The sequence below is a fragment of the Chiloscyllium plagiosum genome, unplaced genomic scaffold, assembly GCF_037043375.1.
Source record: "Chiloscyllium plagiosum isolate Xiang-an unplaced genomic scaffold, Cpla_swu_hap1 HiC_scaffold_2, whole genome shotgun sequence".
NCBI classification, from domain to species: Eukaryota; Metazoa; Chordata; class Chondrichthyes; order Orectolobiformes; family Hemiscylliidae; genus Chiloscyllium; species Chiloscyllium plagiosum.
The window spans coordinates 12693006-12711197 of NW_028270140.1; the positions used below are offsets into that span (position 1 = coordinate 12693006).

An 18192-nucleotide genomic window follows, 5' to 3' on the forward strand; every position below is an offset into this window, starting at 1 on the left:
TATACTGCCAATATAGTGCTTTTTAAGAACCAGTGCAACCGCTTTCCATTTTATTCTGAAGAAATAATGTTGATTTTAGAAATACTTATGCAAAAATGTTATTTTGATTCAAAGTTGTGGTCGGGAATGGGGACTTTGAAGCTTTCTGCAAAGAATTTGCATTGGTTCTTGCAAGTCCTAAATGTGACTTTTTCTAGATTGAAGTGATTATTGAGCTTGTAGAACTATTTTGCTTTGTAAAGTTCATTTTGCTGAGTATGAATCTGCGAGAGTTGCATTTACTTTCTTTTATTCTGAGAGTAGTTAATGGTCTGTGCATTATTCTGAAGCCAACTTGTTTTTCTGCTAGAGAACAGCAATCCTTTTTTACTTTTGAGTTATCTACATTTGGGGGAGTTGACTATATTGAAGATCAGTCTGAAACCAAGTATCTGTAGCTAAAAACCTCTGGCTCAGTGTTAGTAAACCTGAGATCGTCCTTATTGGTTCCTTTATTCCAAGCTAAAAATGGTGCAACTTCATAACTATTGGTCTTTCATGATGCAGATATGAGCAGTTATTATGTACTTTCAAGAGACATGGATGATTGGATGAGATGTTTTCTTGGTTTTTCTGTTCACCAGTAGTAGGACTTGATATTTCATTTGTGAAAGGTACTAAAATTAAAGTAATGCTTCCTTTTAAAAACCTTTTGCACTGTCTTCACAGGAGATGCATTGATTGAAAATGGACAGCATTATTGGGAAGTGAAGTCTCAAAAGGACTGTAAATCCTATAGTATAGGCGTATCCTACAGAAATCTAGGAAAATTTGATCAACTAGGGAAGACTGTCACTTCATGGTGTATTCACATTAACAACTGGCTACAGACGTCCTTTGCTGCTAAACACAACAATAAAGCCAAATTCATGGATGCACAGGTTCCAGACAAAATAGGTGTATACTGCGACTATGATGGAGGTAGTTTTCTTTTTTAAAAGACATTATATATAGTATTATTCATATCCTTAAACAAAGCAAATCTATCTTTTTTCCCATTATAACTACTACTTTGCTATCTGCCAGGTGATTATTTTAATGGCTTTAACTGAATAACTTGGTAAGCTTCAAGTGTAGGTCCTCATTCTCTCCGGCAAATATCTCAGGCATGCATGATTCCTTGTATATGGCTACAGTTTTCTTCTCTGGCATCATTTGGCATTCTCTGAAGAATCTATTGAAGCAGCTGCTTTCTCCTTATCAGCAATCACCCTACTATCCCATCATACAATCTTTCCAATCTTCCCACTAACTGTATTGACTGATGGTTTATCTTGACATGTGACCACCTTCACATTCCACAAACCCCTCTTAACTCTGTCCCTATGAATACTCCTGGTATGAACCATGTCTCTGAATGATGTACTCAGAATTTCTGTTCATGTGCAAACAAAATGCTTGCCATTTTTGAGTCTATTGATGATTTATATTGATCTCATGGCCTTGACTGGAACGTAGCTGATGGATACTGACTCCTTTTACTCCCTTACTGAAATCTCCCCATCTGGCTTTCCTTTTTATCACTTGTCTGCCCAAACAGGCAAGTGACTGTGTGGCCCCCATCGCTAAATCATTCCATGATTTATCTTTCTATTCCCCTGCCATCTTCTACTCTAAATATTTCATCAATTTCCACCACTCTCATCTTTATAAATTCTCTACTGTCCAGCTAACTACCCTGCCAGCTTGCTCACTCATGCATCTTCACTTCTTTCCTTAGCCTCTGCAATAGTGATGTTGCATTCTTCATAGAGTCATAGAGATGTACAGCACGGAAACAATCCAACCCCTCCATGCTGACCAGATAACTCTAATCTAGTCCCATTTACCAGCACTTGGCCCCTATCCCTCTAAACCCTTCCTATTCATAAACCCATCCAGATGGCTTTTAAATGTTGCAAATGTACCAGCCTCTTCCTCTTCCTCTGGCAGCTCATTTCATACACAGACCACCCTCTGCATGAAAACGTTGCCCTTTAGGTCCCTTTTATATCTTTCCTCTCTCTCTCTCTCTCTAAACCTATGTCCTCCATTTCTGGACTCCCCCCCCCCCCCCCCCCCCCCCCACCCCACCCCATCCCAGGGAAGAGACTTTGTCTATTTATCCTATCCATGCCCCTCATGATTCTATTATCTACTATGAGGTCACCCCCAGCCTTTGCTCCAGGGAAAACAGCCCCAGCCTATTCAGCCTCTCCCTATAGCACAAATCCTCCAACCTTGGCAACATCCTTGTAAATCTTTTCTGAACCCTTTCAAGTTTCACAACATCCTTCCGATAGGAAGGAGATCAGAATTGCATGCAATATTCCAAAAGTGGCCTCACCAATGTCCTGTACAACCGCAACATGACCTCCCAACTCCTATACTCAATGCTCTGACCAATAAAGGAAAGCATACCAAACACCACCTTCACTATTCTATCTACCTGCAACTCTACTTTCAAGGAGCGATGAGCCTGCACTCCAAGGTCTCCTTGTTCCCTAGGACCTTACCATTAAGTGTATGAGTCTTGCTAAGATTTGCTTTCCCAAAATGGAGCACCTTCCATTTATCTAAATTAAACTCCATCTGCTACTTCTCAGCCCATTGGCCCATCTGAACAAGATCCCGTTGTAATCTGAGGTAACCTTCTTCGCTGTCCACTACACCTCCAATTTTGGTGTCATTTGCAAACTTACTGACTGTACCTCTTATGCTCACATCCAAATCATTTATGTAAAATGACACAAAGCAGTGGACCAGCACCACTTCTTGTGGCACTCCACTGGTCACAGGCCTCCAGTCTGAAAAACAACCCTCCCGCCACCACCTTCTACCTCTACCTTCAAGCCAATTCTGTATCCAAATGGCTAGTTCTCCCTGTATTCCATGAGATCTAACCTTGCTAACCAGTGTCTCATGGGAAATCTTGTCGAATGCCGTACCGAAGTCCATATAGATCACATTCACTGCTCTGCCCTCATCAATCCTCTTTGTTACTTATACAAAGAACTCAATCAAGTTCGTTGGACATGATTTCCCATGCACAAAGCCATGCTGACTACCCCTAATCAGTCCTTGCCTTTCCAAATATGTGTAAATTCTGTCCCTCAGAATTCTCTCCAACAACTTGCCCACCACCGATGTCAGGCTCACTGGAATGTAGTTCCCTGGCTTGTCCTTACCACCCTTCTTAAACAGTGGCACCACATTAGCCAACTTCCAGTCTTCTGGCACCTCACCTGTGACTATTGAAGATGTGAATATCTTAGCAAGGGGTCCAGCAATCCCTTCTCTAGCTTCCCACAGAGTTCTAGGGTACACCTGATCAGGTCCTGGAGATTTATCCGCCTTTATGCATTTCAAGACATCCAGCACTTTCTCATCTGTCACATGGATATTTTTCAAGCTGTCACCATCTATTTCCCACATTCTATATCTTCCATGTCCTTCTCCACAGTAAACACTGATGCAAAATACAGAGGATCCTTGATTATCCGAATGAGATGGGTGGGAACTATTTCGTGTGGAGAATTGAGTTTATTATGAAATCTGCTCCCTGTGTAGGAGACGAGGCAAAAGTGCAGTGCGCGCTAGACCCCACCCCCCCAACCTGCCCCAGCCCGTCTTCCGGTTGGCTCCCACCCCACCCGCCCCAGTCCTGTTCTCTCCGACCCTGCTCACCCCAACCCCGTCCAACTCTGCCCCCACCCCATCCCCCTCCCTCCCTGTCCATCTCCACCTGCCATCCGAGCCCCACCCAGGGCAGCTAGACTGTACACCAACAGTAAGACTGCTGCTGCATTTGTGGGGTAAGTCTCCAAATAGCGCGCACAACGTTTTGACAGGTTCTATCTTTGCCCTGTAAGGTCAATGTTGGAGAGATTATCTGTGGAAGGAAGGTTTAGGGTTCACCCCTGTGTAGAACTCCAGGGAATGTGTCAGGGGAGTGGGGGGAAGGGTAGAGAGAAAGAGAGGGGGCGAGGGCACGCGGGTCAGTCATTTCGATACAGTGCCTGGACCGTCCATGACTGTTCTCTGCAGCATTTCAGTGAGCCGAGTTCCTTTTTAATCATTGTACCTGTAAACAACAGATGCGATCAGGGTTGAAACAGGTCTTTGACGCAATGTTTCCATCGGGACCTTGAGATCCCCTTCGATAATCCATTATTCAGATAATTGATATTTGGATAATCGAGGTTCCTCTGCTTGTTTAGTATCTCCCCCATCTCCTGCAGCTCCAGCAATGGCTGCCTTGCTGATCTTTGAGGGGCCCCTTTCCTGATTTCCACCTCCATCTCAACTCTTAATATCCTGTCTGAATGTCGTATTGTTCTTTCCTAATCTTTCCCTCCACAAAATGAGGCCATGTTGATTACTTCCTGGAATAAAGTTGCATACAGTGGCTACCTATTGGTTTTTGGCCACAACATTTCTGCAGTTCCTGTCTACTCAATCAATTTTTTCATACTTTTGTCCCCATTAAAACAACTGTGTTTCTCACCTAAGTTCTGTCAGCCAAGGTTTAGTTAGTAACATTCTTGCTTTTGAATCACATGGTTTGGATTTAAATCCCACTCCAGAACTAGTTGACATTCTGTGGTAGTGCTGCAGCTTTGGAGGTGCCATGCTTTAGATCACTAATTAAAACCAAGTTTCTATCTGTTCTCTCAGGTGGATGTAAAAGATCCCACAACACAGTTTTCAGCAGAGCTTTTATTGTTAGTATCATGGTCAAAAATATTCCCCATTCAGTGTCAGTAAAATAGAATAGCAACGTGATAAACAGGTTTTGAGAGAGTTGTGAACAAATTGGCTGTTGCCTTTCTTACATCACAGCAGTGACTATGAATCAAAAATATCACTTTGAAACTTCTGATTGTTGTGTAAAGTGCTAAAGAAATGCAAGTCTAATTTTTTATCTCTCACTGTTTGAAGATAGTGTTGGATTGCCGTAACAAATCTCAGCTTCTCATTTCAATATAAACCACTTTTTGATTCTTTCTCCTATTTCTCCTCTGGCATGAAATACCAGAAACACATGGGTATCTTTGTCACTAAGATTGAGACCATCGAATCACTGGCTCTGCCTCTTGTCTCCTGTTTCTGAATTCACCAAGACAAACCTCCTTTAATTTTCTCCCCCATCCCACCCTTGACCTTAGTCTTGAGTTGCATCTTTCTCACTTACCTTCCATTATATCCCCTTTGAGTTTTTCTCTTTGAGACCCATCCTCTGCTCATTCTAGGTCATTGTGCTGGCAAAATTGGGGTTTGGTCATTCTCTTATTGTGGAAATAAGTGGAAATCTCAACTACAAAGCTAGCTCCTTTGCTGCAATACTTCATATGTGCTTAATCTGCCTTTTCAAGCCTGAAATAGTTCACATTGCTGGCAACAGACATGTCCTGTACACCTTGCATTTATCCCAAGTTAAACTGCATCTACCAATCCCCTGCCCAATTAACCAAGATCTCTTTGTAATCTTGGATAACATTCACTGTCCACTATGCCACCAATTTTAGTGTCATCCACAAATTTAATAACCATGCTCCCTAAATTCTCATCCAGGTTGTTTATATAAATCACAAACAACAGTGGACCCAGCACCAACCCCTGCAGAACACAGCTGGTTACCGTCAGTCTGAAAAACGGCACTCCACTATCACCCTTTGTCTCCTTCTGTCAAGCCAATTTTGTATCCAATTGGCAAGTTCACCCTGAATCCCATGTGATTTAACTTTACTAAGCAATTTACCATGCAAAATCTTATCAAAGGCTTTTGTAAAGTCCATGTAGACGATATCTCCCATCTACCTTCTTGGTCACATCCTTAATCAAGTTTCTGACAAATGACTTCCCACGCAAAAAGCCATTCTGACTATCCCTAATCAGTCCTTGCTTCTCCAAATGTATGTAGATCTCAGAATCTCCTCCAACAATCTACCCACCACTAATGGCAAACTCATCAGGCTGTAGCTCCCTGTCTTTTCCTTGTAGCCCTTCTTGAATAACAGTACAACGTGAGCCCATCTCCAGTCTTCCGGCACTTCACCCATGGCTTTCGCTGCCAGACCTGAGTTTTTCTGGCAATTTCTGATTTTGATTTTGTTCTGATTTCCAGCATCTGCAGTTCTTTTGGGATTTTATTTAGTCTGTAGGCTCAAACTTGATTATCTTCACTGACCATTGTTTGAGGCTGAACTAGACTGGTCATAATCTTGGCAACCTACTAGACCTTGAATTAAACTTCCACTCTACATCCTTTCCACTACCAAAACCACCTGCTTACAAAATAGAATTAAACAATGCTGGAGGACTCAGTTAGCATATCTGAGGAATAGAAGAGTTAATATTTCAGGTTAGTGGTCTTTCATCAGGCCTAGGAAAGGTATTAGATTTGAGCAAGCAATTCGTGGATGAAGCAAAGATAAATCTGTGATGGGTGCAAGGCTGGAGAAGTTAAATGACAGCTGGTCCGGCAGGATGAATGGAATGGAAATGGGATGAGAAACTGTGACAACAGCAGGTAAGCTGCTACCTGAAAACAAAAAAGGAAGCCTTAAATATGCAAAGGAAAGAAAACTACATTAATTGGAAGGAACATTCCTATGGCTTTGGAATTTCTTTAGTAAAGATTTATGCACATCTTTTTAATAATGAAGTTAATACAACAGAATGTGGGGCAAAGCGCAACAACATTCTTGTAGAATGAGCCTATACATTACAAATTAATTTCAAATATGGATTAGTTTGAGCTGGTATTCAGTGTTTAAAGAAAGAGGCTGCAAACTGCACAGATAATAAAAGTATGAATGGGATGAAGGACCACAGGATTAGAAGGCTACAGTCTGTATGCAAGTCACTAAAAGGGGGCAATGAAAACTAAAGGTCATAAAGATCAGTCATGTTTTCTCCATTAAACTTGCATGAGAAATTTCTCTGCTCAGTGGTAAGAATGAAACTTTTAGGTGATATAAACAGGGTAGGAGCATTTGAAGGGAAGCTTGAGAAGCATGAGTAAAAAGAATAGAAAAATATGCTATTAGGATCAGTTAATCAGGGAAGGCTCATTAGGAGTTTAAGTATCTGTAATTGGGTTGAATAGCGTGTTTCAGCCCTTGTGGAGTCCTTGAAACACTTTTGAGCCCCTCCTTAAAATATACCATAGCCAATATGTCAAATTTTGATTGTTTCCCTAATGTGTTTTATCACATTTAAGGATGCTATCAATTGAGTTAAATAAAGATTTAGGGTCTGTAGCATCTTTCATGAGTACAGAGGAACTCAAACACTTTAGAAACAACACAGAACCATGTACGTTACAGAGGTCATTTTGGCCTATCATGCCTGCGATGATTCGTTAAGTGAGCATCATTACCTAGTGGGCAACATTTTCCTTGCAATTGACACAAATGTGAGAGTGTGAGCAGCGATGCTTCTCTGACTTAGACAAGTTGGGTGAGGTGGGCACATGCATAACAGTTGAAGTATAATGTGGGTAAATGTGAGGTATGGTATGCTTGCCTTTCATTGGTCAGTACATTGAGTATAGGAGTTGGGTGGTGATATCGTGGCTGTACAGGACATTGGTTAGGCCACTTTTGGAAAGCTGTGTACAGTTCAGGTATCCCTACTATAGGAAGGATGTGTGAAACTTGAAAGGGTTCAGAAAAGATTAACAAGGATGTTGCCAGGATTGGGGGCACGGTTTGATGTATTGGGAGAGGCTGAATAGGTTAGGGCTATTTTCCCTGGAGCATCGGAGGCTGTGGGGTGACCTTATAGAAGTTTATAAAATCATGAGGGGCTTTGATCTTTTTCAAGAACTTTTCCCCAAAGCAGGGGAGTCCAAAACTAGAGGGCATGGCTTAAGGTGAGAGGAGAAAGATATAAAAGGAACCGAAGGGGCAACTTTTTCACGCAGAGGGTGGTGCATGTATGGAACAAGCTGCTAGAGGAGGTGGTGGGGGGTTGGTACAATTAGAACATTTAAAAAGCATCTGGATGGGTATGTGAATTGGAAGAGTTGAGGGATATGGGCTAAATGCTGGTAACTGGGAACAAGATTAATTTAGGGTATCTGGTTGGCATAAGCAAGTTGAACCAAAGGATCTGTTTCAATGCTGCATGACTCTGAAGTTATCCACTTTGGCTCAAAAACAGGAGGCAGATTATTATCTAAGTGGCTATAGAATGGGAAAGGGAGATGTGATGAGACCTGGGTGTCCTTGAACAGCAGTTGCTGAAAATAGTTGAAGAGGGCAACTGGTATATTGGCATTCATAAAATGTTGGCATCTCTTTAACTTACCTTTGGACTTAATCTACTGCACCCTTTCCGCACAGCGGTGATCTAGGGTATACCTAGCAATGCATTAATACCCTTTTTGATGATTCATTCTAGCCAAATTGATTCTGTGCTTGAACCCACTGAGACATCATCTTTGTTCAGTACTGCTGTGCTGTCCTTAGACAATTCTACTGCAACTCCTTTACCAATATTGTTGTCTGTCCTTCCTTTTCTACCTTTCCTGAACACCTTTATACTGAGGAATATTTTATACCCAGTCTTGCCCTTCCTTGAGCCTGGTCTCTGTTATCGCTGGAACATTGAAATCCCACATGGAAATCTGCACCTGCAAGTCCCCAATCTATTTACTCTATTCCTGATGAAGGGCCTTTGCCTGCAATGTCAATTTTCTTGCTCCTCAGATGCTGCCTGACCTGCTGTGCTTTTCCAGCGCTACTTTAATCTCCAGCATCTGCAGTACCCACTTTCACCTTATTTACTCTATGCCATTCATTGAGACATATGTATAGTATCCCTGATTTAGACTACTTTGTTTTTCTCCCTCATTCTAGTTTCACCTTCTAATTTGCCCATGCTAGTGTCAGTTGTATCTCATAAGTATTTTGTGAACCTTGGTCTCTTCCACTACTATTCTCCCTTGGTTTCCACGCTGCCACCAAGTTACTTTAAAGCCTTCCTATTAGCACTAGCAAAGAATCCTGCAAAGAACTCAGTCTCAGCTGTGTTCAGGTGTAACTTGTGTGGCTTATTCAAGTGCCAACATTTCCAGAGCCAGTCCTAGTATATAAAGCTCTCCCACCTGCACCATTGTTCCGGCCATGTAATTTTAAATTATTGTTGAAACAGGAGAAGCAATGACTAATTTGCATTTGGTCATGAATGGTTAATCTGATTTGTGATGTTATTTGAGCATGAATATTGACCAGGGCATGAGAGAAATGTCTCTTGTGGTCTTTGACACAATATTGTGAGATCTTTTTGTGTCTATTTGAGAGGGCCGATGGGACCATGCTTTGATGTCTCATTTGAAAAATGTCACTTCCAATAATGCAGCCGTGCCTGGGTGCTGCATTCCAGTGTTAATGTTTGATATTGTGTTCAAGTTCTGAAGTGGGGTTTAACTTGCAGTTCAAGGTGAAGTGAGAATACTGCCAGATATCAACAGCTAAAATATAAGATTTACCTGTATAACTTAGTATGGGATTTCTACTTTTTGTGGTAACTTGAATACCTGATGGCTCTTGAGTCAAGTATGAAGTCTGTTTCAGAAAAATAAATTGAAATGTCCACGTGTAATTTCACGTTTTGCTTTTGTTTGTAGGCCATGTTTCCTTTTATAACGCTGATACGAAACAGTTATTGCATACTTTCAAGACTAAGTTTACTCAACCAGTAATTCCGGCCTTTATGGTAAGTAAGTGAGTAATCAGTATGCAGAAGGGCAAGTTTGGGGAAGGGTTTGTGAACTGTTTAAAAAAAAAAAGCTGATTGTGTTGAACAATTCTAATGGTAAAAATAACAAAAGAAAAATTACAAAAAGTGCATGAAAATTAGACTGTTTTTAATCTTGTGATACCAAAGAAAAGCTCATAAGAGGACTATAAAAGGCATTGGGGTGAAATTTAAAAAAAAAATTAGGGGAACGGAAAGGGAGCATCAAAAAATTGGCAATTAAAATTAGGGAAAACATGACTTTTCTGCAAATGTGTTAAGATCAAAAGGATAACTCGGACAATAAGACTAACCTGTGTGTGGGGAGTGTTACAATGGTTAGTGAATACCTTACTACTGTTTTCACAAAAGAATTTCAAGCCAGTTCCTTGTATAGTTCTCTGAATTAGCTTTTTTTGTATTGCTTTTAAGGGAAACAATTTGGTTGCAGGTGTGCTATCAGAGCAATGGAAGATACTAATATTGTACCATTGTTCATAAAAGCAGAAAAGGGATAGATGAAGCAATTACAGGTCGTTCAGTCCAGCCTTAAGAAAATGATTTGAAAAATTTGAGGAGCAAGTTGAATTTTCAAAAGACAAGAAAGTCACCTGTCAGTGAGGCTTTAAAAGTAAGTTTGTGACTGAGTAATATTGAACTTTGAGGAGGTAACAAAGTGTTAATGAGGCTAGTGTATTTGAACTCCATACACATTTAGAAAGGCTTTTTATAAGGTCCCACACAATAGACAGGATAGGATTGTTAGGCAATATAAATCCAAACTTGGATCAGGCTGGATGCCAAGTGTAATGGTCAATATATGGTCTTGACTACATGGCTGTTTCCAGTGCATCTCTACATGTGTGGTACCAGGTTCAGTTTTGTGGTATACGTCAATGATTGGGAGTCAATGTAGGGGATATGATTAAGAAATTTGCAAAAGATGAATAAATCAGCTGTGAAATGATACATTGAGGAATGTATTAATGGATTGGTGAAGTGAACAGAACAGTAAAAATGGCACTCGATCTGGAAGTGAGGGAGCATATGCTTGAGAAAGGCTAACAAGGCAAGGGATAATACAACAAATGGTAGGAAACAAAAAGTATAGAGGAACTTTGGAGTATATGTTCACAGATCTCTGAAGGTGACTGAACAGGTAGATAGGAAGATCAAGGTGGCTTAATGGATATTTGGCCTTTACCAGCCAAGGAATTTAAAGTAAGTTGGAAAGATGACAGGGAAATTTGATCGTTAAAAGATTGGATAGGCTAAAGTTGTCATCTCTGGAACGGGGGGGGGGCTGAGGGAAGATGCAATTGCGGGTTAGATGGTGAATAGGAAGACTCAGTTTTCCATAACCAGGTAGCAGAGATTTAGGGTAAGAGTTAGAAAGTTGAGGTTATTTGAAGGGAAATATTTCTCCAAGAGGGTACCAGAATATGAAACTTATTGCCTTTGAGAACAGAAATCTGAACATTTAAAAAAAGACTTTGTAGATTATGGCATTCAAGTGCATATCTGAGGTTATGGGCTAAGAATCAAAAAGTGGAGTTAGGCCAGAAAACTATTTGTTGGCCTCTGTAGGCATGATGGGCAAAATGGCCTCCTGTACAGTAATATTTGTGAATATTCTATGACCGTATGATGGTGGTTGTCAGATTCTAGTATATGCTGTATGATTACATATTTTTGAAGATAATGATGAGGAACAAATTCCACTTTTTCAAATAAAATGAGCAGCATTTAGAGTCATAGAGATGTACAGCTTGGAAACAGACCCTTCAGTCCAACCTGTCCATGCCGACCAGATATCCCAACCCAATCTAGTCCCACCTGCCAGCACCCGACCCATATCCCTCCAAACTCTTCCAATCATATACCCATCCAAATGCCTTTTAAATGTTGCAATTGTACCAGCCTCCTCCACTTCCTCTGGCAGCTCATTCCATACCCGTACCATCCTCTGTGTGAAAAAGTTGCTCCTTAGGTCTCTTTTATAATCTTTCCCCGTTCACCCTGAACCTATGCCCTCTAGTTCTGGACTCTCTGAACCCAGGGAAAAGACTTTGTCTATTTACCCTATCCATGCCCCTCATGATTTTGTAAACCTCTATAAGGTCACCCCTCAGCCTCCAACACTCCAGGGAAAACAGCCCCAGCCTATTCAGCCTCTCCCTATAGCTCAAATCCTCCAACTCTGGCAACATCCTTGTAAATCTTTTCTGAACCCTTTCAAGTTTCACAACATCTTTCCGATAGGAAGGAGACCAGAATTGCACACAATATTCCAACAGTGGCCTAACCAATGTCCTGTACAGCCGCAACATGACCTCCCAACTCCTGTACTCAATAGTCTGACCAATAAAGGAAAGCATACCAAACGCCGCCTTCACTATCCTATCTTAAAAATGTGTTGCTGAAAAAGGGCAGCAAGTCAGGCAGCATCAAAGGAACAGGAGAATCAACGTTTCCGGCATAAGCCCTTCCTCAGGCCTATGCCCGAAACGTCAATTCTCCTGTTCCTTTGATGCTGCCTGACCAGCTGCGCTTTTCCAGCAACACATTTTTAAGCTCTGATCTCCAGCATCTGCAGTCCTCACTTTCTCCTCACTATCCTATCTACCTACGACTCCACTTTCAAAGAGTTATGAACCTACACTCCAAGGTCTCGTTGTTCAGCAACACTCCCTAGGACCTTACCATTAAGTGTATAAGTCCTGCTAAGATTTGCTTTCCCAAGATGCAGCACCTCGCATTTATCTGAATTAAATTCCATCTGCCACTTCTCAGCCCATTGGCCCATCTGGTCCAGATCCTGTTGTAATCTGAGGTAACCCTCTTCACTGTCCACTACACCTCCAATTTTGGTGTCATCTACAAACTTACTAACTGTACCTCTTATGCTCACATCCAAATCTTTTTTTTGTAAATGACAAAAAGTAGAGGACCCAGCACCGATCCTTGTGGCACTCCACTGGTCACAGGCCTCCAGTCTGAATAACAACCCTCCACCACCACCCTCTGTCTTCTACCTTTGAGCCAGTTCTGTATCTAAATGGCTAGTTCTCCCTGTATTCCATGAGATCTAACCTTGCTAATCAATCTCCCATGGGGAACCTTGTCGAACACTTTACTGAAGTCCATATAGATCACATCTACTGCTCTTCCCTCATCAATCCTCTTTGTTACTTCTTCAAAAATCTCAATCAAGTTTGTGAGACATGATTTCCCACGCACAAAGCCATGTTGAGAATACAGTTGGCAGAATGATATTGTTTGGTCATTTTCAACTGCATTAGTATGCTCATGTTCTCATTCATATTTTAGGAAACTATTTTGACTTTTTCTCCCCTACAGGTCTGGTGTGGTGGTCTAAACTTGTACACAGGACTCCAAGTACCGAGTGCTATAAAATCCTTGCAGAAAGGAGACGGTGGATTGGGTGGTTCTGAAAACAGTTTAACTGGGCTTGCACAATAGTTTTTCTGTGAGACTAATCTACTTAGTGATGTGGTTTTAATTCCTCATTGATTGGAAATCTGTGCTGTGTAAGAAATGGATGCATCAATACAGCGGACCATTATCATTCTGGTTTTCCTTTTACATCCAGTTACGGCAAACATTTTGTGTAATATACGAGCAATGTTCTGTATTGTAACTCAGGGTTGCATCTGTAGTCAGCCATCTGTTGTTACTGTCTTCATGAACTTCCAAAAACACTTGTGTAGTGTACATGCACTACATTTCAGGGTTTTAGTCATTGTGGCATCTGCACCCATACTGTTGTTGCTTTAGCTGAAAGGAACATGTAAAATTTACGGAAGGATTGAAGGTAATCCCATGGTTTAACCTACTGAACTGACTTTTTATAGATAAGTTGGAGGGTACATCACACCTTGGTTAAGTTCAGAGACAGTGTGTTTAGCTGGGAAGTAAGCCTATTGGATTGGAATGTTTGGTAATAGAACTAAAGGCCTTGATTGTACCAGTATGCTGATAACACCAAAACATAATCTTTAAACCTCCCTTTAGTATGTACATGATGTGTAAAGCTGCCTTATTAAAAGTAATATGATGAGGTACATACACAGGGAATACAGAACTATAGCTAAATGAGCCATTTATTGGAATAATTGTTAGTGAGCACTTTCAGTATTTAGAATGAGAATCTATTAAACACTACTTTGCTCAGTAAAGGTGCTTTATTGCAGTTAGCACAGTGTTTGCAGCACCACAATTAAATTTCCAGGTAGATAGAATTCAGAATTGGACATGGCCACAAGAACAACTCTTGGAATTCGTAAGTATGTTTTACAGTCCATCTTAAATAGGACTGATCAATGCTAACAGTTTAAAAATCCAAATATGTATATTACTTGTATTGGAATGTATTAATGCTGTTGATAAAGATGGAATGGTACAACTACTCAACCTGATCTGGAAAAAAAATCTGTAGCTCTTTACACTATGCACAGAGAACGAACCTTTCCCTAACAGTGCCTATGAAGTCTGTTTTCCTCCAAGGTTATGTCAGCAATAAGAGTATACTGTTTTTTTTTAAAACGTCTTGACTGACATATCTTGGTCTAGTAAATAAATTTGAGAGCTTTTAATCTTTTTTGCCTGTTGAATGTATAATTTGAAATTTAATCTACTTGATAGTTTGATTTTGTATCATATAACTGATTACATTCCAAAATTTAAAGACTGCCTTTTATTGGGTATTGATTTAACCCTAATGTAAATTCAAGCCAGTGATCTAATTTATCCTTGTATTATTTTGTCAGTCTGATATTTTCAGGCAACTTCATTTTCTAGATTAGATTCCCTACAGTGTGGAAACAGGCCTTTTGGCACAACCACTCCACACCGACCCTCCAAAGAGTAACCCCACCCAGACCCAATTCCCTCTGAGTAATGCACTTAGCACTATGGGCAATTTAGCATGGCCAATTCACCTGACCTGCACACCTTTGGACTGTGGGAGGAAACCGGAGCACCCGGAGGAAACCCACGCAGACACGTGGAGAACGTGCAAACTCCACACAGGCAGTCACCTGAGGCTGGAATCAAATCTGCGACCCTGGTGCAGTGAGGCAGCAGTGCTAACCACTGAGCCACCATGTATTTTCTAGTACCATAAAAACTACACTTCTATCCATTCCCATAACTTATGATACTAAGGACTCACCAACATCAGCTCCAATCCAATGTGCCAGCACTCAAGTTTCTGATCTCAGGAATTTGTAGTTTAAGTCTGTGTTCAAAGTAATGTTCCCAATGTTGAGTATTTAAATCTAAAGGGCCTTGATTCTTCATAACCAGTGATTTTGGAAATGATCTAGCAGGTAAAGCATAACAGTCGTAAAGAGTTTGTCCTAATGCACCTATGCACTCATAACATATAATTTGAATCAAGTAATCAGCTAATTAATATTTGGAAGAGAATATAATTTGCAGCAATAATACCCATTTTAGGACTGAAAGCTTCCTTCCATTTCAGTTACCTGCTTTCTTTTAATACCTTGTTTGGTTTTCCACAAATAAATTCTTATTGTTTTGTCAATATTTGTTCTTGCTAGATTACCTCAAGTACATTTAGTGAATTCCCATTTATGTTGATAATGAAATGGGATGTTGGAGCCTGGTTCTGTCGACCAATTACATGTTGGATGGGACTGGAATGTTAATAGCTAAGCATTGAAACATGCATCTGGAGTTTGTGTGCTTTCCGTCTGAGCTATAGGACATCAATCTTAGGGCTACAAAAATATCAACATGGACTTTCAACAATTGTGGAGCACAATACAAAAAAGTGTTGAATATTGAAAGATGTGCTATAAATGTTTTACACTCAATTCATCTTGAATTGTATTGCACCTGACTTATCAAATTCTACAATAGTATCATAACCCTGTAGGGTGGCTGAACTGAGTGTGCAGGTACTGGCTTTTGACCACCATTGATTGGCCAGCCTTGATCTTTTCCATTCAAGCTATCAAAACTGAAAGTATAGTGCAGCCTACTTATTTGTAGAGTTAACTACAGTTTTCATTATACTCAATGCATTTACTGTGCATAACTTCATTGTGAAGATTAGCGTATTCCCTACCACATATTGTCAGCTAGGGACTGAGCAATAGTCATTGTTCATGTCCAACAAAACATCATTTATTTTATACAATAAAGAGAGTCATACTTTTCATTGGCATCCAGTTCATGTTACCTTTTTAAGATTGCACTTCCATTAAGTGAATTCTGATCCTACTTAGTTGAGTAAATGCTTCATTTTATTCATATGACTCATACATTTTTGACTTTACAAAATGCATACATAAAGCAGGGATTTAACTTTTGACTTTCTGCACAGAAAGATGTTGACCAAGAATCTCAGCTATATTTTTACCTTGTAAGTGCAACATGACTTACATTTTTAGAGGGGGAATTTTATGCTCTCTTAAATGTCAACTTTGCTGCAACAGAGCCACTTTTTGTATTTTGCTTCATTTTTTTGAGAAAATGAAGCAAGTAATTCTGGATTTTTTTTTCTCTGTATAGGAAGGGGTTGGTTTTGTTTCTGTCCTCTCTGCAGTTTGACCTCTATCTGAAGTGCTTCGGTGGCTAAATTGAACAATGCAAGGATGCTAGAACTATGCAGACTACTTCATTGTATGGAGATGCTGGTGTTGGACTGGGGTGTACAAAGTTAAAAAATCACACAACACCACGTTATAGTCCAACAGGTTTAATTGGAAGCACACTAGCTTTCGGAGCTTCGCTCCTTCACCAGGTGATAGACCTGATGAAGGAGCATCACTTCAAAAGCTAGTGTGCTTCCAATTAAACCTGTTGGACTATAACCTGGTGTTGTGATTTTTACTTCATTGTAGTTAATGATAAGCCAAGCAATATAGTGTCCTTACATAAAATACTGCAAAAGTAAGCAAGCTCCATTTTTTCTACCACATTTCTCTTATCTACCTGACAATTTTTACTCCGTATTGAAGAAGCACAGCCAGTCTTGCAGCATCTGAGGACCAAGAGAATCAATGTTTCAAGCATAAGCTCTTCATCAGGAATGAGGGAGTCACCCAAGGGGGCTGAGAGATAAATGGGATGGACAGATAGAACAGTCCAAGAAGGTGATGCCGAGTTAGAATGTTGGATCTGGCATGGGGGTGTGGGGGAGGGGGGGGGGGGGGGGGGGGGGTGAAGGAGGAGGAATGAGGAAACTGGTGAAATCCACATTGATCCCGTGTGGTTGGAGGGTCCCAAGGCAGAGGGTGAGGTGTACTTCCTCCAGGCATCAGGTGGCTGGAATTTGGCAGTGGAGGAGGCTCAGGACTTGCATGTCCTTGGTGGAGTAGGAGGGGGTGTTAGGTGTGTGGCACAGCACAGGGCAGTGGGATTGTTTAGTGCGTGTGTCCTAGAGATGTTCTCTGAAATGTTCCACAAGTTGGCGTCCTGTCCTATCTGTCCACCTTCCTTCTGAACCATCCGCTCCACCCTCCTCTCCGACCTATCACCTTCTTTCCAACCTTCATCTACCTATCATATTCCCAGCTACCTTCCCCGCCCAGTCCCACTCCCACATCCTCCCATTTACCCCTCAGCCCTCTTGCGCCACCCCCTCATTCCTGATGGAGAGCTTATGCTTGAAATATTGGTTCTCCTGCTCTTCAGATGCTGCCTGACTGGCTGTGCTTTTTTAGCACCACACTCTTCGACTCTGATCTGCAGTCCTCACTTTCTCCCAAATCTTGCTCAGTAAACCATTTACTTTTTGCCTATTTAAATAAGAGGCTTTTCATTTTTAATATGATGCATGGTTTGCTACTTGCTCAGTGCAATTTTTACTGAAAGAATGTAAAGTACTGGGAACGAAAGGCCTGTCAAATGTTTGCTTTCGATGCAGTTTCAATAGTGGTCAAAGCTGGATTGGAGAAAGAACCAAATATACAGAAAACTGATCATGCCATTTATACAATAAAGCCTGATTTGAAAACCACTGTCTTTAATGAATGCCTACATTTACTATTTTATATCAATTTGAATGCATTGAGACCATTTCTCTCCTCTTTGAAATGATAGTCAGGAACACTATCCAGGTGTGAACTTTGGGTGAGAGTAGTGAGCAAATGTAAATTTGTTTAGTTGTATTTGTCAACTTTTGTATAGTGGGCACATTGGATGAAGGGGTCCTATTGTGTGCACATTGTTAACAAGATTGGATGGATTATGCTCCATCCTCTAGATACACAAGACTGTATTCAAGTTTGGACATGGCATCAATACCAGCACTATTGCTTTTTCTTTTAAATAGCCAAATGAATTGAGGCTTTTGCCTTGGTCTTTGGACAGTAGTACTTGTCATTACTGCAATCAAATTTGCAGACCACAAACAGGTGGAATGACCAGTTGTGG

The 18192-nt window shown here is 40.8% G+C and overlaps 1 protein-coding gene across 10 annotated transcripts in view; it reads left to right on the forward strand.

Annotated features, from left to right (window-relative positions):
* fsd1l (fibronectin type III and SPRY domain containing 1-like) overlaps positions 1 to 15971 on the forward strand; it is a 61690-nt gene extending 45719 nt beyond the window's left edge. For 7 of the 10 annotated variants that reach the window (XM_043719364.2, XM_043719357.2, XM_043719384.2 and 4 more), the window contains 3 exons: positions 709 to 960; positions 9656 to 9744; positions 13126 to 15971. In XM_043719364.2, the coding sequence (XP_043575299.2) occupies positions 709 to 960; positions 9656 to 9744; positions 13126 to 13248 (464 nt within the window). In that variant the 3' untranslated portion in view covers positions 13249 to 15971. The remainder of the gene's footprint in view (positions 1 to 708; positions 961 to 9655; positions 9745 to 13125) is intronic. The other 3 variants (XM_043719428.2, XM_087994610.1, XM_087994613.1) reach the window with 1 other exon arrangement.
* Positions 15972 to 18192: the final 2221 nt, after the last annotated feature.